The sequence below is a fragment of the Dioscorea cayenensis genome, chromosome 20, assembly GCF_009730915.1.
Source record: "Dioscorea cayenensis subsp. rotundata cultivar TDr96_F1 chromosome 20, TDr96_F1_v2_PseudoChromosome.rev07_lg8_w22 25.fasta, whole genome shotgun sequence".
Taxonomy (NCBI): domain Eukaryota; kingdom Viridiplantae; phylum Streptophyta; class Magnoliopsida; order Dioscoreales; family Dioscoreaceae; genus Dioscorea; species Dioscorea cayenensis.
Genome location: NC_052490.1, coordinates 29,289,981 through 29,315,565, shown reverse-complemented (window position 1 = coordinate 29,315,565; position 25,585 = coordinate 29,289,981). Strand labels below are relative to the sequence as shown.

The 25,585-nt window shown below is 34.2% G+C and overlaps 3 protein-coding genes across 3 annotated transcripts; 2 read left to right on the top strand and 1 right to left on the bottom strand.

Moving 5' to 3' along the window:
• Window positions 1–636: 636 nt before the first annotated feature.
• On the top strand, window positions 637–2,788 carry LOC120251650 (eukaryotic translation initiation factor 3 subunit D). Its single transcript, XM_039260250.1, has one exon. It carries the CDS (start codon window positions 744–746, stop codon window positions 2,526–2,528), a length of 1,785 nt encoding a protein of 594 aa, XP_039116184.1. The 5' UTR covers window positions 637–743; the 3' UTR covers window positions 2,529–2,788.
• Window positions 2,789–5,614: 2,826 nt separating this feature from the next.
• LOC120251057 (siroheme synthase) lies at window positions 5,615–8,175 on the top strand. Its single transcript, XM_039259598.1, has 6 exons — window positions 5,615–6,172; window positions 6,264–6,341; window positions 6,772–6,841; window positions 6,945–7,014; window positions 7,293–7,500; window positions 7,621–8,175. The coding sequence occupies exons 1-6, from the start codon at window positions 5,657–5,659 to the stop codon at window positions 7,777–7,779; spliced, it is 1,101 nt and encodes a 366-aa protein (XP_039115532.1). The 5' UTR covers window positions 5,615–5,656; the 3' UTR covers window positions 7,780–8,175.
• A 632-nt stretch (window positions 8,176–8,807) lies between these two features.
• LOC120251162 (pentatricopeptide repeat-containing protein At3g62890-like) lies at window positions 8,808–11,930 on the bottom strand. The gene is made up of 2 exons (XM_039259700.1): window positions 11,230–11,930; window positions 8,808–10,089 (listed from the first exon to the last, which is right to left on the bottom strand). Exons 1-2 carry the CDS (start codon window positions 11,881–11,883, stop codon window positions 8,893–8,895), a joined length of 1,851 nt encoding a protein of 616 aa, XP_039115634.1. The 5' UTR covers window positions 11,884–11,930; the 3' UTR covers window positions 8,808–8,892.
• Window positions 11,931–25,585: the final 13,655 nt, after the last annotated feature.

Genomic DNA, 25,585 nt, shown 5'->3' with positions numbered 1-25,585 from the left:
TAATATGATTTTTTTCTAAAATATGATTGAGGATTTAGATCATGTTCATAAGCGATTTATTCATATTGTCAAAATATATATAGATAACAATAATCTGCCATAATAAAAACTTTAGTAAAAATATATCAACACTCCTTGCAAAGCTAATGTACCTTCTAAACAATACTTTTAAACATCTTTTAACCCTTTCACCCCCAATCAACAATCTTCAAACAACAATTTTTTTTTAAATAATTAATCAAATAAATATGTTATTCAAAATTTTTAATATCATCAACACTAACAAATATCAATAATTAATTTTAACATTATAAATTTATTTATTTTAATTAGTGTTAAAGTTGGATAAAAATAATCCTTCCCTGCGTTCCCCTTTCAGAATTTTCTTTCAGCAAAAATTCAATATGAGATGATATTAATTTTCCACTGAGAAAATAAATAAACAAATAAATAAAATATGGAAAATTGTAATTAACATAGAAACCGGGCTCGTAATCAAATGGGCTTTTTATCTGGGCTTGGTGGCCCAACTCTGTGGATGAACTTGGAAGGCTATGAGCCGTTGCTTCCATCCACTCCGCCAATCTCAACCGTTGGCGAAAACATATATATAAATATATACACACGCGATTCCTTAATCCATCTTCTCTTCCGATCTAAATCCTTCGTCTGGAGAAACCCTAGCGGCGAAACCCTAGAAGTTGATCTCCGTCCGTGGTATCCGAAGCTCTAGATCGCCATTAATGGGTTTCGAGGTGGGCGTAGTGCCCTTCAATCCTGATGGATGGGGGCCTCCAGATACCCCTGCCGTCCCCCTCCTCTCCCGCCGCGACACTGCCGGCTCCGCCACCGTGCAGCCGGCCAACATCCCCTTCGCCCCTTTCTCACGTTCCGAGAAGCTTGGACGCATTGCTGATTGGACTCGCAACCCTAATTTCTCCAACCCTCGACCTGGCGCCAACCGCGACTCCGTCTTCGACTTCGCTTTGGATGATTTGGCCGCGGGCGTGACGGCGGATGACGATTCTTCGTTCCGATTGGTCGATGGGAAGCCCCCGCCGCGTCCCAAGTTTGGCCCCAAGTGGCGGTTCCAGCAGCGTCCTCAACTCCCCCAGCGACGCGATGAGGAAGTCGAAGCACGCCGCCGCGAGGCCGAGAAGGAGCGTGCACGCCGGGATCGGCTTTACCACCACAACCACCGCTCCTCCGGCCCTGCATCTAATGCTCACCATGGTCCTCAGCGCCGCGAGGCCTCTTCTCTCAAATCTTCCGTCGATATCCAGCCTGAATGGACGATGCTCGATCAGATCCCCTTCTCTACCTTCACTAAACTCTCCTTCTCCGTCCCCGACCCCCCGGAAGACCTTCTGATTTGCGGTGCCCTAGAGCTCTACGACCGCTCCTACGATCGCGTCAACCCTAAGAACGAGCGCCGCCTGGAGCGCTTCAAGACCCGGAACTTCTTCAAGGTCACCACTACCGACGACCCCGTCATCCGGCGCCTCGCCAATGAAGATAAAGCCACCGTCTTTGCCACCGATGCCATCCTCTCTGCCCTTATGTGCGCCCCGCGCTCTGTCTACTCATGGGACATCGTCATCCAGCGCGTCGGCAACAAGCTTTTCTTTGACAAGCGCGATGGTTCCCAGCTTGATCTTTTGTCAGTGAATGAGACCTCTCAGGAGCCGCTTCCTGAGGCAAAGGAAGACATCAACTCTGCACACTCACTTGCCGTGGAGGCTACTTACATCAACCAGAACTTCTCACAGCAGGTGCTCGTCCGTGATGGCAACAAGGTCGCCTTTGAGGAGCCCAACCCCTTCGCTGCTGATGGGGAGGAGCTTGCCTCTGTTGCATACCGCTACCGAAGATGGAAACTTGATGATGACCTTCATTTGGTTGCTCGCTGTGAGGTCCATAGTGTAACTGAAGTTAGAGGGCAGAGATCCTTCTTAACCCTAAATGCACTTAATGAGTTTGATCCTAAGTACTCTGGGGTTGACTGGAGGCAAAAGCTTGAGACACAGAGGGGTGCTGTGCTTGCTACAGAGCTCAAGAACAATGCCAACAAACTTGCCAAGTGGACTGCACAGGCTCTTCTTGCAAGTGCTGATTTGATGAAGATTGGATATGTCTCAAGAGTTCATCCGAGAGACCATTACAATCATGTGATTCTCAGTGTGATTGGTTACAAGCCGAGGGATTTTGCTGCCCAGATCAATTTAAATACTTCAAATATGTGGGGCATTGTTAAATCAATCGTAGACCTGTGCATGAAGCTTAATGAGGGGAAGTATGTTTTGGTGAAGGACCCGGTGAAACCACAGGTGAGGATCTATGAGGTGCCAGCGGATGCATTCGAGAATGATTATGTGGAGGAGCCATTGCCCGAGGAGGAGCAAGTTCGACCACCCACTGAGGAGGAGAATCCGGAAGCAGCCATGGATGCAGTTGCTGAGACCGAGGCTGCCAAGGATGCGGTAGATGAAGCTGAGGTCGAGACAGATGCTACTCCTGCTGCTGTTTGACGGTTATCCCTAATCTATCTCTGAATTTTGGTCTAAGAATGTGAGATTTTGTTGTTGTTGGGAATCTTTGGAAGCATTAGTAATATTACTATTTTTGTTTTCTGTTCACAAGAAGGTTGCTTTACTAATGGTGGTATTCTTAGCATCCTCTATAATAGTTGTTATTTAATGAGCTTTGACTTTCATGGGTAAGACATTTCACTTTTGCTTTGAAAGTCACTCTTTTGGGTCGTGATATTATTTGGATGATTTTATTTAAATCTTGATTCTATTCTTATTCGCATTCTTGGTGTGGTTTATATCATTTTTACTTTCTTGATATTTTACTTTATAATATGATGATTAGATAAGAAGTTGACTTTGATGGTATTCATTAGGTTTTCAAGTCTTAAACCTTTTATTTTTTCCTGGTCTATCCTTGAAGTTTGGTATTTCATGTGATGGTTATCTTTCTTGATAGCACCTTATTCCTGTTATTAATTTAGTGATTTAGGAATAAATTTATTGGGTTGATGTAAATCAATAGCTGCTGTATAAGCTAATTAATAAATTAATTAGTTGAGCACATGCCTACCATAGGTAAAGTATGTGTAAGATCCATGAGCTAACTAACCATAAGGAAAGGATTTGAGAATTCAAATATAGTTTGTTATTAAGGTTGAGACAGCATTCAATTCAAGTTGAAAAATCAAATGTAACATCTATGCAGTTAAGCTGCCTCAATTGGGTAAGAAAATTATTGTTTAAATTAGCTTCCACTATAAAGTTTTATTGTTTTAGTAGTCTGACAAGTAGTGAATAGAACTTCATAGGATGTTTTAGAAGGTCACTAGAAGTTAAATCATGAACTATGATTTTGATACATGTGAAGCTTGTGACTCAGATTTATTCCCCTAAATCACACTTTTAATGATTTTATCTATTATGTTTTTGTGATTTTGATTTAAATTAATACCCATACATGAATCATAAGTGGTGAATTTCATCAATGTTGCTCAAATGATTTGTCTCAATTTTGGAATGAAAGAATTGGTTGTACCTTTTCAAAGGATGAAGTTGTTTATGTTTACGCAAAATAAATGTGATTCCTATATGTTTTTTATAACCAGGTTTGTGTTTGAAATGAGTGATAATTGATCATCATAAACTCTAAGGTCAAGAAATGGTTTTGAACTTAATATGTAAGAATGGTGGAATGGTTATTGTGCAGAAGAATGAGATCTGAAGAAATTAACAGGTTAGAATGAGGAGTAGATTAATCAGAAGGAAGCATTGGTTTGATTAAGAATGGTGGAGTGATTATTGTGCAGAAAAATAACATCATAAGAAATTAACAAGTTCGAACAAGGAATAGATCTCAGAAGGCAGCGATAGTTTCATTGACAATACACTGTACTAGATTATGAAGGCTCAAAGTTTATAATCAAAGGTGGATGCAGTACCCTAACAAATGAGGTTAGAGTCATCATTTTGATTGGTAACAAAGATCAAAATATGGAAATTTTTTTTGCTAAGATCAATTTTCTACCTTAATGGTCAAACATTGGGAAGATATGGCAAGGAACATGTTTATCTTTTCTGTTGAGTTACTCGAGTAGAGAAGACTGGCATAGAATGCATGTACAACTGTTCGAGGGATATGGCGAGATGAAAAAAATCTACAAGAAAGTTGAAACATGCATGATTTGGTAAAGCTTGATTTTAGAGCTTTTATGAGTATGTTATTATGTCTGTGATGTGTTTAGTACTTTTCATTTGAGAGTATTATCCAATGCAAGTGATCATTGTAGTCTGTTCATATATTTGTAAGTTGAACATATCACTTCTCAAGGAAATAGCAGATTAACTTGTAGGCTTATGAAAAAGGTGATTTGCACCAAAGAATCCCAATCTTTCTTTTCTTGGTTCTGATGGATGGTAGGTTTTATTAAGCATACTAGTCTTGTTACAAAATGTTTGTAATTCTTCATATATTTGCATATTTAAGTAGCAATTCAAGGCTGGCAGAGATTCACACTTAAAAGAATATGTTGTGCAAGCTGACGTTGACAGTTAATGATTATATCTAATTTCTTTTAAGAAAATAGTGACAAATGGTTTTATTTATTTATCTTTTATTTTGTTATCTTGAATAAAATACTTCCTGAGGTATTTATCAAGATGAATATAATGAATTTGTTTTCATGGAGCTGCTCAAGAGCTTTTTATAATCATTTAGGAAATGTTTCTCTTATCTCTAGTTTATCTGTTGAAGAATTATAGGTGAATGAAATTTGTTTGGAAGTCATGCCCTAGTGTGTTGAGTAATTAAATGGTTAATCTTTGATTTTTTGGGTAATTTTTTCCTGTTATTTACCTTGTTTTGGGGGTTAAAAAAAATGAGATTTATTGGGCACTAGTGTGTTGGCTTTGATTTTAATTTTTCATTTTACACCCATGTTTTTATTGAAATGATATTAACATGATCATTACCTTAGCGAATTTTCTTCCAAAATCTTTATAATATTTCTGTCTTCTATATCATGCTAAACTACTACATTATAGCATGTATATGTTAAGAAAAGAAGCCTGATTTTATTTAAAAAAAAAAGAATATGACGTCAAGCACTATAATGTTTTTACTAAAATCTAAACATTATTTTTTTTAATAATAATAATAATAATAATTATAATAATAATATTTTTGTTTGGGGGTTTTTGAATTTTGACCCACTGATTTATTATTAGAAGTTGTGGATTCTGAAGTAGTTTGGTTAAGGTTTTGAAAACCTTCAAAACCATTTGTTGACAATTTGAACTTGAACGCTTTGTCTTCTTGGACTATTTAATGCCTGAACAAACTATATATATTTATTCCTATAAACTAAATTAAAATTGAGGACAAAAACCAACACTGGACTTACACCAAAAAGCAAGAGCCAATGTCATCTCATATAAACCCAATAAAATAAAATAAAATAAAAAAAAGGCTTCAAGTTCGACGAACCTGGTCCTCTCAAACAACCCAAAAAGTTCCCAAAAAAGGTTAAAAAAACCAAACGCTTCTTCAAAGCCGCCCTTTCGACCTTCTAAAAAGCCCACCTTTTTTCATATACAAAAACCCTTCCTTTCTCTTCAATCCATGTCCCATGGCCTCCTCCTCCCTCTCCTTCTCCCCCTGCCCCTCCTTCCTTTCCCCAACCTCTCTCTCATCTCCTTCTCCCTCTAAATCCCTCCCCTTCTTCACCACTCCACGGAGCATCGCCGTTTGCTGCTCATCATCATCCTCACCTTTCACTGAATGGAACTCTTTGGAGCGGCATCAAAGGGATCAATGGGCGTGTGTTTCTTCTTCTTCTTCTCTTGTTTGTGATAAGGCTAATGAGATTGCTCTCCAGCTGCCTGAGTTGAAGAGGTTGCTTGATGTGCTTCGGGCTGGAAGGGAAAATGGTGGCGGCGGTGGTCGTGGGCCGGGAAGTGTGGCGTTGGTCGGGACTGGCCCTGGTGATCCGGAGCTGCTGACGGTGAAGGCTGTGCGTGCTATTGAGCGTGCTGATCTTGTGTTGTATGATAGATTGGTGTCCAATGCCGTGCTGGATTTGGTCGGTCCGGCTGCACGGCTGCTCTATGTCGGAAAGACTGCTGGGTATCACAGCCGCACGCAGGTGTTTGCTTGATCTAGTTGTCTGGAAAAAGGTTTCTTTTTTGAGATTGGATGTTTGGTTTTTAGGTTTTGTTTGTTTAAATTCGTTGCAGGAGGAGATTCATGAGCTGTTGCTCAGTTTTGCTAAGGCTGGTGCCAATGTTGTGAGGCTAAAAGGAGGTGATCCTTTGGTGAGTTTTCTCTTTGATTTTGCAATGCTTGCTTGCATTCACTTGCAGTTCTATTTCTCTTCAATCAATTCCTTTGTGGTTTGTTGTTTGTGGAATTCATTTGGATTCTTACTTTGTGAGAATTACTAGGTGATATATGCTTGAATCTTTAAGACCCAGTTTAGGCCTTCTCAAGCTTTCTCAAATGTTCGTCAGTTGTGTAACAAGTAGTTTAAGTAGAGGGATTATGCTGTAGGTATATGTGTCTATTTCGTTATGTGTTTGTTATAAAATTTGGTCATCATTTCAATCTTGTACTCCACTGATGATAGATTAATTGTATTTCAGTTTGAAAGTGTTTGTTTCCTGTTATGTTTTGATTTTTGGTGATTTGATATTTTAATTATTTTGATCACAAATGATTAATATAACATTATGATTAAAATTTTAGGTGTTTGGTAGAGGTGGTGAGGAGATGGATTTCTTACAACGGCAAGGAATTCATGTAAATGTTATTCCAGGTAGAAACAATGTATTTCTGTTACTTGTTTTTCATGATTGATGTAGGAGTGATCTTCTGATGGAGCCCTTTCATGTATTATTGGATTCTTCTGGCAATTGCAGGAATTACAGCTGCATCTGGGATCTCAGCAGAGCTGGGGATTCCACTAACTCACCGAGGTGTTTCAAATAGGTATCCTATCAACCCTTAACTCGTTCCTTGCCAATATTAGTAAATGGCGAGTATTTGTGAATGCTAAGAAACGAGTGAAACCTGCTATTCATTTTCCGAGTGCTTGAATTAAATGGTTAAAATTTTAAATGCTTAATTACCTGGATGGACTAAAGAAGTCTAGGAGATTCAATGTTTACCATTGATTGATCATTGATAAAACCATATATTTTTTCTGACATTCTTACACACAAACTTACCAATTCTCGAACCGTTCAAAATCACCCTGTTTTGTGCAGTGTTAGATTTTTGACTGGTCATTCAAGGAATGGAGGAACTGATCCCTTGTACGTGGCAGAGCATGCCGCGGATCCTGATTCAACTTTGGTCATATACATGGGTTTGTCGACACTTCCTGGTCTTGTTTCAAAACTGATGAATCACGGTTTACCACATGAAACTCCTGCTGTTGCAGTTGAACGAGGAACCACCCCGCAGCAGCGAATAGTGAGTATAATTGCTTTGCTTATCATCTTCGTTGATTTCTATTCCGATTATATAACCTATGATTTATGTTCCATATTTTGCATTCTGTTCATTCAAGTTAAATTGAGTATTTTGGTGCAGGTCTTTGCAGAATTAAAACATCTAGTCAATGAGGTTAAATTAGCAGAGCTGGTATCTCCAACCCTGATAATTATCGGTGAGGTTGTGGCCTTATCTCCATTATGGCCTTTGTCCTCGGAAAAAAGACTTGGAATGTGCAATGGAGCAGCCATGCACTAGCCCAACTAGATGATAGCCATATTTCTATTTTTAAATTTGTTCTTCTCTGCTCACTCAAGCTACGGGTATAAAATAGAAGACTTTAGTCGAGACGATTCATATATGAAAGAGGCTGGCAATAAGTTCTTTCATAATTGGCTATTTGTTCTTTTGTTAGAGGTGTTGTAGAAATGTCTGCAATCGAATAAATTGCTCTACAAACGGATCCGATGGAACTGGAAAATAGAAAGATTTGTATAATTTATGCGCTTCGTCGCCATTTTGTTGCAATTGGCTTGAACTCTGTAGCTTAAATTGGTTGCTGTTTATTTATGAGCTGACCTTTCATTTTGGTCAAGGAATTCATTATCTTCGGATTTAGAGAAATGGGAATGCACAAGCTGAGAGTTTGGATTACTGAACATTGGAGTTATTCAATTCATGTTTCTAATATATTAAATGAATCATTAAATTGATGATCCTTGATTCTTTTCTTGGGAGCACTTTTGAATGAACATGCTATTTTCCTAAAATCTGCGTGGCATTTGGATTTATATATCAAGGTTCACACTTCACAAGATGTTGCTGCGGAGACTTTCTTTCAAAGGGTTGTGTGGTTATTTGGATTCTCAACTTGGACAAATTTTGCTGTTAGTTTATTTGTATTTCTCAAAAATATTTGAAAAAAAAAAATCAAAATCCTTTTTGAAATCCTAAATACAATTCAAAAATTTTACTTGGATAAATTTTATTTTGTACCATTGTATTATGTCAATTTGAAATCTTAATTGTCACTCAATAAGTTTTACTTTGATTAAATTTATTATACATATTTATGGGTTACACAAGTAATTTGATTTCTTAAATACTTTTATACTAATAAGAGTGTTACTCAAATAGTTTTGAATCCGAATCCTTATATTTGTTTTATTTGTTTTAAAACATTCCACCAGCTTGGAGAGAGTTTTTTTACAAATTTACGAGTACCTCGTCTTTCTACCCATTGGTGGATCAAAGATCTAAAATACATACGTATGTACTGATGCAAGTGTCAATCAAAATTGCTTTTTTGAAGCCTCAAATCCTTTCAAGAATAATAAATAATCCCCAAACAATTCTTTTTCATTGTTCCAGTTACCAGTAATCTTTGCAAGAACAAAATCCATCTTCAAAGTGGTGAAATCTAATCCTGTCTCTAACTATAATAACCCTTTCATAGACCTTGGAAATAAACTTTGTAGCATGATGACAGTCACCGCAAACACGCAAGTTCTTCACAATCCGAATCGGTGTTCCCGGAGGAGTGTTCATCAATGCAAAAGCAATGGCTAACTTCTCGCTGTGCCTCGATAAAACTGTCTCTCTGTCTTCTCCATCTATGTCAAGTAACACTTCTCCGATTTCTGGAACATAACCTGCCATCTTTAATTTAGTATACATCTCTTCCAAGAACAAGTAAATCTGTTTTGTTTGCGGGTGAGATCTATCTCCGACAAAAAACTGATGGAACATTCCATCCAATTCAATTGAGCTGCAACCTGGTGTCTTTCTTCTGCCAGTTATTCCCATGTTCTTTCTAACGTCTTTTGCATCGACCCATCTTCCAGAACTAGAGTAGATATTTGCAAGCAGAACTTGACATCCTAAATTTTCTGGTTCTGAGTTGTTCACAAGCTTTCCTATTCTGTCTCCCATCACTGTGTCGCGATGAATTTTACAAGCAGCTAGTAATGCACTCCATATTGCGGTATCTGGAGTCACAGGCATTGACTTAATAAACTCTTCTGCTTCTTTCAAGTGACCAGCACGACCGAGAAGATCTACCATGCATCCATAATGCTCGATTTCTGGATCAATTCCATGAATACTCTTCATAGACTCAAAGTATAACCTCCCCTTATCCACTAATCTCCCATGACTACATGCATTAAGCAATGATACAAATGTTACTTTATCAGGGGCTATGTTTTCCATCTTCATTCTTTCAAAATGCTGAATTGCTGCCTCAGACAAGCCATGAATAGCGAAACCACTCAACATTGCATTCCACGGCCGGATGCTAGACTTCAATGCATTATCTGCACTATTGAATAGTCTCAATGCAGATTCTGCATCTCCGCACTTTGAGTACATGTCAATGAGAGCAGCAAGCAATCTGTCATTCATCTTGATCTTTGCCTTGTCAATGTACATATGAATCCACTTTCCTTGCTCAAGAGCTACAAGATTAGAACAAGCTGCGAGGACAGTTGTCAGAGTGAACTCATTTGGCCTGGCACCAGCAAGTTGCATCTCACGAAATAGCTCCATCGCTTCCGTGAAAGAACCTTCCTACAAATAACTAGGGAAAATTAAAAAAGAATGTCAAACGCCCATGTCACAGGGTTTTAAGAATGAAAACACTTCATGAAGCAAAATATTTATGGAAGAATTGCAATTCAGGATATAGGAAATCTAGAATCAATTAAGCATTACCATCCTTAAGGCTAACTTTGAAAAATAAAGCAAAATGTTCAATAGTAACTGGTTCTTCTTTTTTTTTTCCTTACCTTATCTATTGAAAAATTCAACAAAAGGGATATATACCAAACCAAACAGGGGTTTTAGCTGTTTATGATGCTTTATCTTGGCTATATATGCCAATATATACATGATATAATCTCTCTCTATATATGTTATAATCATGTAAAGCAAATTATAGTGAATTTTTCCACATGGTAACATAGTTCTACATCAGATTAGGTAATTTTGGCTGCTTTAATGAGCCTCTCTGTGACTGTTATTTCTGGGCATTTCTCGGCTTTAATGGATAATTTGTAAGCTTATCTCAAAGCTATCAAGGGTGATAATTTTCAGATGTTTTCAAACCCTCTTGCCATTGATTTTGACCCAATACTATTTATTTCATTGATTTGGTTATTACCTATTCTTTTGCTATTTACTTTATCTATCTGGCTTCTATCTACTTCACCAAACCAGATATCTACTTTGGTTGAATCAGTGAGAATTCAGTCTTCTACAGAAGAATTCAAGTGAAATCCTATCTATATTTTTTATATATTTTTAACCCAACAAAAGCCAGAGTTTAACACTCATTAGAAGTGTATGCACAACCCTATTATTCCCTATTTATTTCGAAGGGCATACATACAGACCAAAAAAATGATCTTTTCCATGCTCATCTAACTTCCATCAAACACTTGAATACCAAATCCTCCATTCAAAAGTATATAGACAAACAAAACTTTGTTTTCTAGTCTCATACATAACAAGTACAATATTTGCATCCACCCTATTCATCAAATACCCTGCAGAAATTTTCTCCAGCAAAATACCCCAGTAGCATAATTTCTTTTCAGATAAACACACATCATAAACAAATGCGATGTCGGAACATTAAAAACTAACACAAGAATTTCATAACATAATCACCCGCAGAAACTTAAGAGAAAAGCACATTTATATATATACCTGTACATAGCCTGCAATAACAGTGCTCCAAGAAACAACATCTCTCTCAGGCATATCATCAAACACCTCCCGTGCCATCCTGACATCCCCAACACCAACATACCCGGCCATCAATGAATTCCATGAGAACAAATCCCGTTCATCCATTTCATCGAACACCTTCCGGGCATCCTGCAGGAGACCCAAACAAGAGTACATTTTGATGACTACATTGTGAACGAAGACGCTTGACTCGAGGCCCCGACGCAGTGATTGCGCTCTGAGCTGCTCCCCCTCGGCACGGGACGAGCAGAAACAGCAGGCGTGGAGGGCGAATGCGAGGGTGTAGTTGTTGGGGAGGAGAAGGGGGGAGCGGAGGAGGCCGCGGAAGAGGAGGAGGGAGGAGGGGAAGGGGAGGGCACGGATGAGAGAGTTGAAGGAAAAGAGGTTGGGGGAGGGGGAGTGGAGGAGAAGGAGATGGGCGTAGGGGAGGGAGGAGGTGGAGGGGAGGGAAAGGAGGACCTGGATGAGCTTGCTTGGGGGGAATGAGTGGCGCACGAGGCCGGAGACAACAAGGTGGGCGTGGGCTTGCTGGACGTGCGGCAAAGTCCTTAGCTTGCCGAGCAGGGCAAGGATAGGGTGGTCGAGGATGGAGAGGCGCGCGGGCGTCGCCATTAGAGACTTGCCCCCGAGCTTCAAAGGTTTTGAAAAGCAAAACAAAGCTAATAAAGTGTTGGGCCTGAGTCATTTTCGTAGACTGTGCAAAGAGAAAGACAGATATCGATAGTAAGGAATTGTTTAGGTTGGCTTCTCAAAAAAAACGTATATTTTTTTTTAAATTTAATAAGGAGTTTTTGAAAAGTGCTTTTTAGAGTAAGTTAAGACTTTTTTTATATTTTTAGGGTTTAGATATTAGTTTTTACGTAAGCGGTACAGAAAAATAAAATGTAAAAAAATAAGCTTTTTTCAAAAAGCTACTTATAACTACTTATGAAAAAAGTCATTTTTCACTTTTTTTACGACTCGCTTACAAAAACCAATATAAACAACTTTTTTTGAACCCAGAAGTGCTTAACTTATAAAAAAACACTTCTAGGTTTTCCAAAATCTGATCCAAACAAACCCTAAATCTAGTTTAATCTGGCTAATTTTTCTCAAGTTTCTTATTTATGGGTTTGAGCTGAGCTAGCTGGATGGTTCAAATTTTAAGAGATTATTATTATTATTATTATTATTATTATTATTATTATTATTATTATTATTACAATGTTAAAATATTAGGATTATGCTATCGAATGGCAACAATGACACTTAGGGGCCGTTTGGTTCATGGTAATGACATATTACCACGTAACGAGATTACCATGGTAATATGAGTGGGAATGTTATATGGTTGGGAATATTGTGGTAATTTAATATAACCATGTTTGGTTGGAAACTCTTATTACCGGGAATAATTCATTACCGTGTTTGGTTGTCATGGTAATCTATTTGTTAAAATATACAAAGTTATAAGATTACCACGGTAATCCAAGATAGACACCAAATTTGGTGGTAATGGGATTACCACTTTTTTGGTAATATTTATAAGTTGGTAATGTGATATTACCATCTAGATTACCACTTGTGTAATGCCAAACGTGGTAATATTTTCAGATTACCACGTAACACGTGGTAATCTTTCTACATTACCGCGAACCAAACGGCCCCTTAGGTCATTTCATTTATATTATATATTTTAATTATTAATAATAGACATTTATTTTAATGTTCATATAATAAATCTTTTGATAACATTTTGATTAGTTCTGAACATTATTCTTGTGTATTAAGTTAAATCTTTTACTTTACGGGATAAGGAGAAGGGTTTAGTAGTTATAGACTTAAATATTTCGCAAATCAAAAAATCTTTAATTGAGCATTAAAAATTTTTAAAGATTTGTATGATATATATATTTTGACAAAGAATGTAAGTTGAATACTATAATATAGTGGGATCATATGTCATAAATACACCGATGGGATTAATGTATGTGAACATGACTCACAACAATCAAATCACATGGTTTTTACTCTTTTATAATCAATGATTGGGATTATTGGTTATGATATTAAGAGTGGGCTTTAGACTTGAGACCTCATGATCATAATGTACTTGTGACATTTAGTTTGTTACTAGAGTAAATAGGCTAAATTTATTCTTTGGTAGGGCCGACCTCAAAATGCAGCTATGTCGGATAAGTACTAGTGAGTGATCATTAAGAAAAAATTTATTCTCTTGAAAATGAACGAGTTAGTATCCTATGCGATCATGAGTATGTGAGATTAGAAGATGTTAGCAAAGACAGTCAAACTAACATGCATGACATGAAGGATAGTTTTGTAAGTTTACTTTATTATAGTTATTTACATAGATATAATTTTCTAAATAGTTCATATACTTTTTAAGACTTACTTTTTTAGTCTCTCACTTTAAATTGTAACATTTTAGTTCATCAACTACGTTTAAGTGAGCCATGTCACCCCTTTTTTGATGGTTTAGGGTTATGGTTTAAAGTTTAGGAGGCATGGCTAAATTATAATTGTAAAGGGACCAAAAAAATGTAGTTCATAGTAAAAGGACTAAAGGGGTAAGTTTAGAAAAATAAAGAGATTGTTTAGAGAATTATACCTATTCACATATGATTGAGTTTAGTAAGTTTGATGTTTATAATGGCTCTTACTTAGTTGGTATACAATAACAAAAGGATTATACACATATAGTAATCATAATCGGAAAGGTTTGTAATGATTTACTCATTCGTGTTCAATTGAGCTACGACGTGGGGCCACGAAGCTAGTTAGGTGTCACCCATGTCCTTTAGTATCCTCCCATTGCTAATCAAAGCTAACATATATATAGAGTCACGTGTTTAAGTAAAAAACAATCTCATTTTGAGTGCAGGGGATAAAATTATCAATTTACAATTTTACTTTACTGGATAAAGTAAAATTATAAATTTGTTTAAGGTTTTATCTTAAGTTTAAAGTTTGATTAAAGTTCGATGAAGTCGAATAATTAATCAAAATTATAAGGACTTGAAGATAAAAATGATTTTAGTTGTTTTATGACTCATATTTCTAATAAGACTTTATAATAATAGGATAATATTTATAATATAAAGTTTTATATTTCTAATAAGACTTCATAATAGGATAATATTTATCATGTTTTATGAAGTTTCTATATGACTTCTCTTTGACCACTATTTGGAGAAAAAAAGGAGATTGTTTCTGAATTCTGGCTTGTGATCTAGAGGCGTGAGACCTTTGTTTGGCGCTAGAAAATGTACACGACAATCCAAAAGACAAATTTGACACATCAAAGGAAATGGTTTGAAACATCTAGAGGTAATTTTCTAGATTTTTTTAATTAAATTAGGTGTTCATCAAATCAATTAGTTAATATCATAATTAAGTTTTTACTTCTACATGCATCTGATTGTTTTATACAATTTTACAATATTTCCTAATAAAAATAATTCATGATATTTTGGCTAAAGAATTAATGCGGAGTGATGATTGTGAAGTTGCACTTTAAGGACTTTTTAAATATCTGGGATGCATGCAAAAAAGAAAAACTAAAGCTAATAAAGAATATTCTAAATCAAAAACCCTTCATTGATAAAGATATAAAGAAACAAAAAATATTAGGCTATGAACTACACATTATGTAGGGATCTAGTAAAAAATATGCATTAAGTTTGCATACAAATCTCATTAATAATTGTGCATATATATATATATATTACATTTTTTGATTTAAAAGATTTAATTGTAGTGATCTAAATAAACTTTGGATTGGGTTCTAATCATCTAACTTAGATGTGTGGATTTCTATAATAATGTGTAGAATTCTTGGGGGGTAAAATTATTAAGTCTATGATGGATAGACTTGTAATTAACATTACAACAATTCGCATAAATAAGGTGTGGTTTCTAACTGATGCATGACAAAAATCAAATTTATAGTTAGGGTTTCTCTAATTAGGGTTTCCATCTCCTTTACAGTGTGCGATCAGTTAGTAAAGCTATATGATCCAATTGTTTACATCAATAGATTCAAGTGCATGTACATTTCTGTTATTTTTTCTTGTTCCCAAGTAATTTTAACAAAAGGATCTAGAGTTTTTTAGAGATTATTCCCATCAAGTCCATTAAGTGGTATTAAAGCGATCTTGTTCTAGAATTGTTTGGGATCCATTTTGATTGGGTTTTTGTTTGTCACATTAAACTTAAGTGCTTGAATTTTGATGATATATCAATCAAATCTATAGTTTTGATTCATAGAATCCTTAGGTTTGTAATCTAAACACTTTGATGCCATGATTATAATATTAAAAAAATCTAGGGCCAGTGGTGGCTCACTCAATTGATTTTGAATTGTGATATTTATTAATTAATATATATAAAATTTGTTTTGCATGCTTTTGGTTTGAGTTCATCATGTTAATGGAGTAAATTTTTTGGGTGAGTACCCAATTTTGCCATGTTTTCAATTTACATCAAAATGAGCACAAAACTTTGATTTTGTTCCTCCGACGTGTAATTGGGGGTTTTCAGTTAAAATATGATAACGTGGATGCCGGAATACAAATGTGGATGTCCAGTAGCCAAGTCATCATAATGCCAACTCAGCAATTTATACACATTGGAATTCTTTTGTCCACGTATGTGGCTGCCATGTCATCATCGTCTCCTCCCCTTTCTTCCCCTCTTTCTTAATTTATCTCTTTCTTTCCCAATAGGCTGAGAAGGGAAGGAGGAATCATGCTTGGATTAACACTAAGACTTTGATTTCTAACTTGAAGGCAGTGATGAAGGGCTACCCAAATCATCAAGCCTGAAGAATTGGTTGAAAAACCATCTAGGGCATCGGAACTCGCCTTTTTTTAAATATTTTTATACATGGCCATGAGATTTTGGTCTTGGAACGGGAGACAACCAGCCATGAGGAAAAGAGGACGACCCCAGATGTCGGCCTTGGTGGTGTCATAGCTGCAACAAGCAAGGACCTTTGGTGCGACGTAGGCTGGCGTACCGCAACAAGTGTGGATAAACCTCTTTATGGGTCTAATTGGAGTCTACGGAGAGACAGAAGCTGGAGACCTTGAGATCACCATTCTCATCGAGAAAGAGATTCTCCGGCTTGATATCAAGGTGGAAGACGATGCCGGCATGGCAGAAAGCCATGACTGAGATGAGATGCTGGAAATATTTCCGTGTAGTGTCCTCGTAAAGCCAACCCTTGGTGACACGCGAGAAGAGCTCACTGCCATGGATCAACTCCATGACGAAGTAGATCTTAGCCTTGGTAGCCATGACCTCATGGACATGAACGATATTGGGGTGGTAGACGCTGCGGAGGATGGAAAGAGAGAAAAAAAGGGTGAAGAAGGAGAAAAGGACGATGATGACATGGCATCCACATGGACAAAAGAACTACAAGTTGCTGAGTTGGCATGATGATGACTGGCTCAAACTTAAAACAAGGCAAAGTTGGGTACTCATCCAAAAAATTTACTCAATGTTAATGTGATTATATATATATGTTTGGAAGTCATGCTCACGGATTTCATGGTTATAGTTATATTTTTTACATTAATTTTCATAATTATAAAACTGAGAGATTAGGAGCATAATCAATTATTTATATTAATTTGATTTTGACTTTAGTTTTGAATTTAGAAAAAAACAACAATTTCACGTTTGGATATTGGTATAATTGTTGGTTATTTATCTTAAATTATCATGAATTTAGTTATTATCTATGATTTTTGTGTTATTAGGGGTTGTAGTTGTAACTCATGGTTATAAGTAGACCTGACCACGGTTCGGTTCGAACCGTAGAACCAAACCGGAACCGCCACTATTAGAACCGAACCAGAACCGTATAAAAGGTTTCGGTTCCAAACCGGAACCTTAACCGGAACTTTAAGGTTCCGGTTAAGGTTCTTATGAGTTAAAAACCGGAACCTGAACCGAACCGGAACCGAACCGCCGGTTCCGGTTCTATTTTTTAATTTTTTAAATGAAATATATATATAATATAATTTTTTATATTTTTTAATTAATTGGAATTAAATTATTTAGAACCGAACCGGAACCGGAACCATATTGGAACCGAACCGAGAACCGGAACCTTATGACTATGGTTCGGTTCCGGTTCTATAGTTTATAAAACCGGAACCGGCGGTTTTGAACCGAAACCGAACCGGAACCGAACCGTGGTCAGGTCTAGTTATAAGATGGTTTCTCTAATAATTATTGGGAAAAATAACAACTTAAAATTGTTTGTTATAAGCTTACCTAGTTGTTTATTGCAATTGGTAGAAGCAACATTGTCAGCAAATTGAACTTTATTGTGGAAACCTCTATTTTTGTGAATAATTGTAATGTAATTAGTGCATACTTATTCTCATGAGGGCAACATGTCGGCCCAAAAGAAGCTGTTGTTTGACAAAAATTTGTTTCTAATGTAGTAATGAGTTTTGATAGCTATATGGTGTTTGGTTGTGACTACTTAGTCGGCCTAAAGGAAAATTTTGTGCTTGACTAGATCTTGCTATGAAACATAATTACTATAACAAGTTAATCATTGGTGAGTTAAACGTTTGTCCAAAGACTAGGTTTGATGTCACGTTGATTAGCTTGAAGTTGTTGTTGTTGTTGTTTGTTTGTTTGATTCATTATTAGACTTCTGTTTATTTATTGTGAGCTAATTAGCTCTAAGAAGAAGAGAAAGAGCTTAATGTGGTTATGTGAGTGCTGAGCTTATGGGCCATTAGCACCTACAGTTTGAGACCTGGTGGCAATGCCTTTATGAGAAGATATGCAACGATATAGTTTGTCCCTATAAGTTCAATACTCACAAAACCACCATGAACTCTTTCTCTTCTTATGAGAGATAATTAGCTTATAATTAAATAAACAGAAGTCTAATAATCAAACAGACATATAATAACAACCAATCTTCAAGTTAATCAATGTAACATCAAACCTTGTCTTTGGACAGAGGTTGAACCCACTAATAATTAACTTGTTATAGTAATCACGTTTCATAGCAAGACCCAGTCAAGCACAAAGGCTTCCTTTGGGCCGACTGAGTACTCACAACAAACACTTTATAACTATCAAAACTCATTACCACATATGTAGACGAATTTCTGTCAAATCACAGCTTCCGTTGGGCTGACATGTTGCCCTCATGAGAATAAGTGTGTATTAACACATAATTATTCACAAAAAAAAAGTTTCACAACAGAAGTCTTGGTGATTATGCTGCTTCTACTAATCACAATAAACAACCAAGTAAGCTTATAACAAGCAATTTTTAGGTTGTTATTTTTCCCAATAATTATTAGAAAAACAAACCTGTAACTACTAGTTACAACTACAACACCATATAACAAAAATTATAAATAATAATTACATTTCATGATAGTTTTGAGAAAAGCTAACAGCAATTATACCAATATCTATACATGAAATTGTTTTTTTTTTTAATTCAAAATGAAAGTCAAAATCTAATTAAGATAAATCATTAATTATTCTCCTAATCTCACAGTTTGATAATTATGAAAATTAATTTAATAAATATAAATATGAACAAGAAATCCGTGAGCATGACTTCCAAACCAATATACTCCCTCCGTTCCTTTTTAGTTGTCAACTTTACCTAATTCATATCGATTAAAAAAATTGGTTAAAGTTAGTTGGTTATCTATATTTTATAAAAAATTCAATTACTTTCCAAAACTACGTATATTTAAAACTCCACTAGTGGGGTATATAATTTAATGCTTAGTTGATTGTAATTTATTGAAAATTGTGCAAGTACATTAAATTAAAAGGTAAATTTGAAAAAAATTATTTAATTCTGCACAAAATTTTTAATGTGACAAATAAAAAGAAACAAAGAAGAGCTCTAAAACATAACAAGTAAAAAAGAACGGAGGGAGCATATATTTAGAATCACATTAGCGTGATGAATTTAGACCACCAAAAGCATGCAAAACAAATTATATATATATATATATATATATTAATAAATAAAGTGGAAATTGCCAAAAACACCCTCTAAATTTGCAATATGTACAAATTGTCCCTCTAAATTTGATTATCCATAAAAAAAAAACCCTCCTTTTGAATGCAATGAATTTGAAACCCCTCAAGCATTTAATGGAGTTAGTTTTGAATTTTTTGGACGAAATTATCCCTTGCATGGGAAGTTGTGGCAAGTGAGACATGGTTTGACCATAAAGCCCTTTGCTGCAATAATTTTTCCTCTTCAAGAGGAAGCAGTTTTTTTTCTTAGTTAAACCCCAGAGAACACCATTATTGACACTAGTTTCTTTTTTCTCTCTTCATCTCTTCAGCTTTTCCTTTTCAAAAGTTGTCGTTGCCTGGACATCTTCTATAGGATTAGACCACTGCCTCGAACGAAAACTCCCGCTCAACTCTTCGGCATTTCATTAGTTTGCGCTCCAAGGTATTGAGGCGAGGTGGACGCCGTTGAAGATGTTGTGCAGTTTCATTTTGTTTTGATATTCTGTGGGTTTCTTTCTGATTTGATTTGTAAAGTATTCTTTGTAAGATCTATGATTGTGTCCACACTCGTGGTAGTGAAGTGAAATTTTTAAATGGTTAGCGCCTACAAAACGTTGTCCGACATGTAATGACAAAACTTCAAAATGATCTAACGAGGAAGGAAGGCCAACTAAACTATTAGGGTGGCCCTGAGATGGAACGGATACGCTCGTAGAATCCGAATACCTACTAAAATCATTTCTGTTTAAACAGAAATTGGATAAATTTAAACAGAGACATAACATTTTAAACAGAAACTTGATAAATTTAAACGGAAACATTTCTATTTAAACAAAAAACTGTATAATTTTAAACGGAAACAAGGACATTACAAGGATAGCTTAGAAAAAACATAAGTTTTAAGTGGAAACTGAGATAATTAATCAATAATTAACTTGTACAACTATGTTTCTGTTTAAATATCATCGTTTTATTTTAAATTTGTATTTATTTATAAAACCGATTTTCATAAATAACGAGCAAAATGTACAATAATATGCGATAGTTTGTGGCAAACATATGTAACGAATATAAGTTGTCCTCTATGCTTAGTTGGTGATAGTTTATTTGCAAGATTTACGATTGTATCCGCACTCGTGGTAGTGAAGTGAAATTTTTAAATGGTTAGCGCCTACAAAACGTTGTCTAACATGCAATGACAAAACTTCAAAATGATCTAACGAGGAAGGAAGGCCTACTAAACCATTAGGGAGGCCCTGAGGTAGAACAGATATGCTCGTAGAATCCGAATACCTACTAAAATCATTTCTGTTTAAACAGAAATTGGATAAATTTAAACAGAGACATAACATTTTAAACAGAAACTTGATAAATTTAAACGGAAACATTTCTGTTTAAACAAAAAACTTTTAAATTTTAAAGGGAAACATGGACATGACAATGATAGCTGAGAAAAAACATAAGTTTTAAGTGAAAATTGGGATAATTAATCAATAATTAACTTGTACAACTATGTTTCTATTTAAATATCATCGTTTCATTTAAATTTGCGTTTATTTATGGAAATGATTTTCATAAATAACGAGCAAAATGTACAATAATATGCGATAGTTTGTGGCAAACGTATGTAACGAATATAAGTTGTCCTCTATGCTTAGTTGGCGACAATTTCTTTGTAAGATCTACTATTATGTCAGCACTCGTAGTAGTGAAGTGAGTTTTTTAAATGGTTAGCGCCTACAAAACGTTGTCTGACATGCAATGATAAAACTTCAAATTGATCTAACGAGTAAGGAAGGCCTACTAAACCTTCAAGTGGCCTTGAGGTGGAACAGATACGCTCGTAGAATCCGAATATCTACTAAAATCATTTCTATTTAAACAGAAACTAGATAAATTTAAACAGAAACATAACATTTTAAACAGAAGCTTGATAAATTTAAACAGAAACATTTCTGTTTAAACAAAAAACTGTTAAATTTTAAAGGGAAACATGGACATGACAATGATAGCTGAGAAAAAACATAAGTTTTAAGTGGAAATTGGGATAATTAATCAATAATTAACTTGTACAACTATGTTTCTATTTAAATATCATCGTTTCATTTAAATTTACGTTTATTTATGGAAACGATTTTCATAAATAACGAGTAAAATGTACAATAATATGCGATAGTTTGTGGCAAACATATGTAACGAATATAAGTTGTCCTCTATGCTTAGTTGGCGACAATTTCTTTGCAAGATCTACGATTGTGTCCGCACTCGTGGTAGTGAAGTGAGTTTTTTAAATGGTTAGCGCCTACAAAACGTTGTCCGACATGTAATGATAAAACTTCAAATTGATCTAACTAGTAAGGATAGCCTACTAAACCGTCAGGGTGGCCCTGAGGTGGAACGAATACGCTCGTAGAATCCGAATATCTACTAAAATCATTTCTGTTTAAACAGAAACTAGATAAATTTAAATAGAGACATAACATTTTAAATAGAAACTTGATAAATTTAAACGGAAACATTTCTGTTTAAACAAAAAACTGTATAATTTTAAACGGAAATAGGGACATGACATGGTGAAAAGTCTTCCAAAGTTTGTTTCAGAAAAAAAAAATGTATAAAATGTTAGACTTGATGTGATTGGGCGGTTTTTTTCCTACCATTTTTAAGGGCAATGATGGAATTTCACAACATGGACCCAGTCCAAATGACTTACAAGGGGTAAAAAGGAAGTGAAATGATAAAGGAAGGGTTGTCCGGGGTATTCAAAACTTACAGAGGTTGTTTGGGAAGTTTTAAACAGTGTAGGGGTAAATAGTAATTCTCCCATAAATAAATATCACAATTCAAAATCAACAGTGTCAGCCACCACCAGTTCTAGATTTTTTTAATATTATAATCACGACAAACATGTATAGATTGCAAAACTATGGATTCTATGAATCAAAATTAAAGATTTAATTGATATATCATCAAAATTCAAGCACGTAAGTTTACTGTGACAAATAAAAACCTGATTAAAATAGATCCCAAACAATTTCAAAATAAGATCACTCTGGTACCACTTGATGGACTTAAGGGGAATAATCTCTACAAACCCCTAAATCCTCTTATTGAAATTACTATGCAAACAAAAAAGCAAAAAAACATACATACACTTGAATCTATTAATGTGAATGATCGGGTCTCGTGGTTTTTTAATTGATAGCATATAAAAAAGAAAATGTGAACCATAATCAGAAAAACCCTAATTCTAAATATGATTTTTGTCATACATTGATTAGTGACTAAACCCTATTTATGAAAAAATTATAGAGTTAATTATAAGTTTGCATCATAAACTTGATAATTTTGTCCCAAAAATTCTATACATTATTATATAAATCCACATATCTAATTTAGATGATTAATAGCCAATCTAAAATGTATTTAGATCATTACAAGCATGCCTTATAAAGTAAATAGTTTTAACAATGGTGCTTGCAGGGCAAAACACTCTTGCATAGTGTAATATAATTTTCACTTTCTCATTTTATATAAGGTAGTGTTTGTTTGGAGGAATTTGGAGTTACATGTAACTTGAGTTACTTGGTTTTTAGAAATCCAGTATTTGTTTCACAGGATTTTAAAAATTCATGTAACTCAGATTACATCCAATGAGAAATTTGGTTTTACGCCAAAATTGGGCGTAGGTCGAAATCCCGGGAGTTGAAAATCCTTAGGTTATGTATGTATATATATATATATATCTGTGTGTGTGTGTGTATATATTAATGTTTATGCATATACATACATAGACATACACACACACACACAAATATATATACACACACATACACATATGCATATGCATATATACGCACATGCATATACTTATACACACACATATATACATATATTTTATACAAACATACATAGGTATGTTCACATATATATATATACACATCTACATGTATACATATGTACATATGCATATATGCATATACACACATATATATACCTATACATAGTATGTTTACATACATATACATATATATACACCTACATATATACATATGCATATATGCATATCCACACACATATATACCTATATGTAGTATGTTTACATATACATATACTCATATATATATATATATGTATATGTATATGCACATATATTCATATACACACACATATACTTATATAGTTATATATATACTGATATACATGTACATAAATGTGCATATATACAAACATATACATATATTTATACACATATGTTTTTTAATTCTAGATTTACAAATCCTTCCTAACAAATAAAAAATCTTATAATACAGTAATTCCAGTTACACCCAACCAAACACAAGATTTGACTGCATTGTATTTTAAAAACCAAGTATTTCTAATTACATTGTAACTGGAAATCCACAGCATTTAGAATTACATCCAACCAAACGCCACCAAAAAATTTTATGCCTAAAAAATATATTTAAATTTGAATTTAAATTATACATATTTGTATATACGAAAAATATCCTGCCCTGCCGCTTTGTTCTTTTCTCTTGTATGTCGAGTTTTTAAATTTTTTAAAAATAATGGAAAAATCTGGTGCTAATTGTTTGACTTAATTAAAAACTTATAATTATTTAGCTCATGTTTCATGAAATTATAATTATTTAAATAAATAAATTATTCAATCTCATATAAATGAACAATTATCAAAAAAAAAAATTATATATATGGTAGAGTTTGTAGAACGTCCGTAGTAGTTGCACAGTAAGTATAACTTTTCATAAACATAGTAATTACTATTTATTTATTTTTTGTTAATTAGTTGTAGTTTTGTTTATAAAAAATTATTAGAAGTTTGGTAGAGATTTGTTGAGATGTTGTGTTAAATTTGATTGAACGGTTCAGAATTAAAATACTATGCATCTTACTTTTCACAGTACAACTGTGCTAAGCACAGTAATTACTATTTTTCTAAATCTAAAATCGTTAAATTTCAATCCAACGATATATGAAGATGGACAAACAATATCAGATATTTGCATAGGCATATAAAGTTAATGTCTTAATACATCTATATTATCAATTGGCGTGAGATGAAGTTCGAGCTTGTTTCCTCAATAATAGGACATAAACATTTTACGCAAGGAACCTGATGCTAATAGATAAAAATGTCATTGTCAAAACAAATATATCATTCAATACTAAAGCAACCCTTCATTAAACAACCAACAAATAATCTCATAAAAAAAATTACAAATATCAAACTATTTTCCCACATAGAATATTATTTTGTCTAATAAAAGGTGAATTTGTTTATGTAAATAAACATTATTTGATTTTTGTTTGTGTTACTTCTTATCCCCTAAACTAACCCTTTGTTTTAAAATAATTTAATCAATAATTTTACTTTAATATTTAAATACGTAGTCCTCTTCATTCAATCACATTTTTCTACGGTGGCCAAACTTCAAATTAATTAAAACAATGATTAATCTTATTAAATGATTCTAATTTAGATTATAATATATTAAATCTAATTTATTTCTCATTGGATTTATATTTCAGTCAAAGTCTCAAAGATGAAACTCTGAAGTAAATGTTGTCCGAGGTCCTGTAGCAACTTAAACATAATAAAAACACCTAACTCAACAACAAAAAAAATGTATTTTGTACTGGGACCATTCATCTAATAGTGAAAGTGCAAATTACCAAGGCACTTATTTTATGTACTTTAAAAATATTTAATAGCTTTAAAATTATTTAACAACGTTTTTGTATTATTAATTTTTAATTAAATGATGATTCAAAATACATAAGCATTTTATTCATTTTTCAAGTTAGCATAGAAGCTATGGTTGATCATTTTTTTTCATACTAAAAATAACGTTATATCTAGAGAATACATCAACTGCGGACATTCGTAAAAAAAAATAGAAAGATATAGAAAGAAAAATGGGTAGTTGGGTTCCTGTGCTATTATTTATAAGTATAATATCACTATTTATTGAACAGTGGACACATTGTTAGAGTGAAATCCAACAGCGTATCATAAATGTTCATGGACGACACGCCGTTATATATATATATAATAGTTATTAAAATTAAATTTGATATTAATTGTAAAATGACAGTTACATCAATTTCAGATATCTAAATTTAAAAAAATTATAAAAACAACATTGAAAATTATAAAAACCACATTGAAGGGAAAGATGATTTCATTATGTTAAAATTTGAAAACTATAATGGTTAATTTTTTTAATAATGGTTAATTTAATTTACTAAAATTATTTCATCACAA

Coding starts and splice junctions, on each gene's coding strand:
- LOC120251650 (XM_039260250.1), top strand. CDS start 744: ATGGGTTTCGAGGTGGGCGTAGTGCCCTTCAATCCTGATGGATGGGGG.
- LOC120251057 (XM_039259598.1), top strand. CDS start 5,657: ATGGCCTCCTCCTCCCTCTCCTTCTCCCCCTGCCCCTCCTTCCTTTCC. Junction 6,342..6,771: donor TAAAAGGAGGTGATCCTTTG/GTGAGTTTTCTC, acceptor TTAAAATTTTAG/GTGTTTGGTAGAGGTGGTGA. Junction 7,015..7,292: donor CACCGAGGTGTTTCAAATAG/GTATCCTATCAA, acceptor TGTTTTGTGCAG/TGTTAGATTTTTGACTGGTC.
- LOC120251162 (XM_039259700.1), bottom strand. CDS start 11,883: ATGGCGACGCCCGCGCGCCTCTCCATCCTCGACCACCCTATCCTTGCC. Junction 10,090..11,229: donor TTATTGCAGGCTATGTACAG/GTATATATATAA, acceptor AGTTATTTGTAG/GAAGGTTCTTTCACGGAAGC.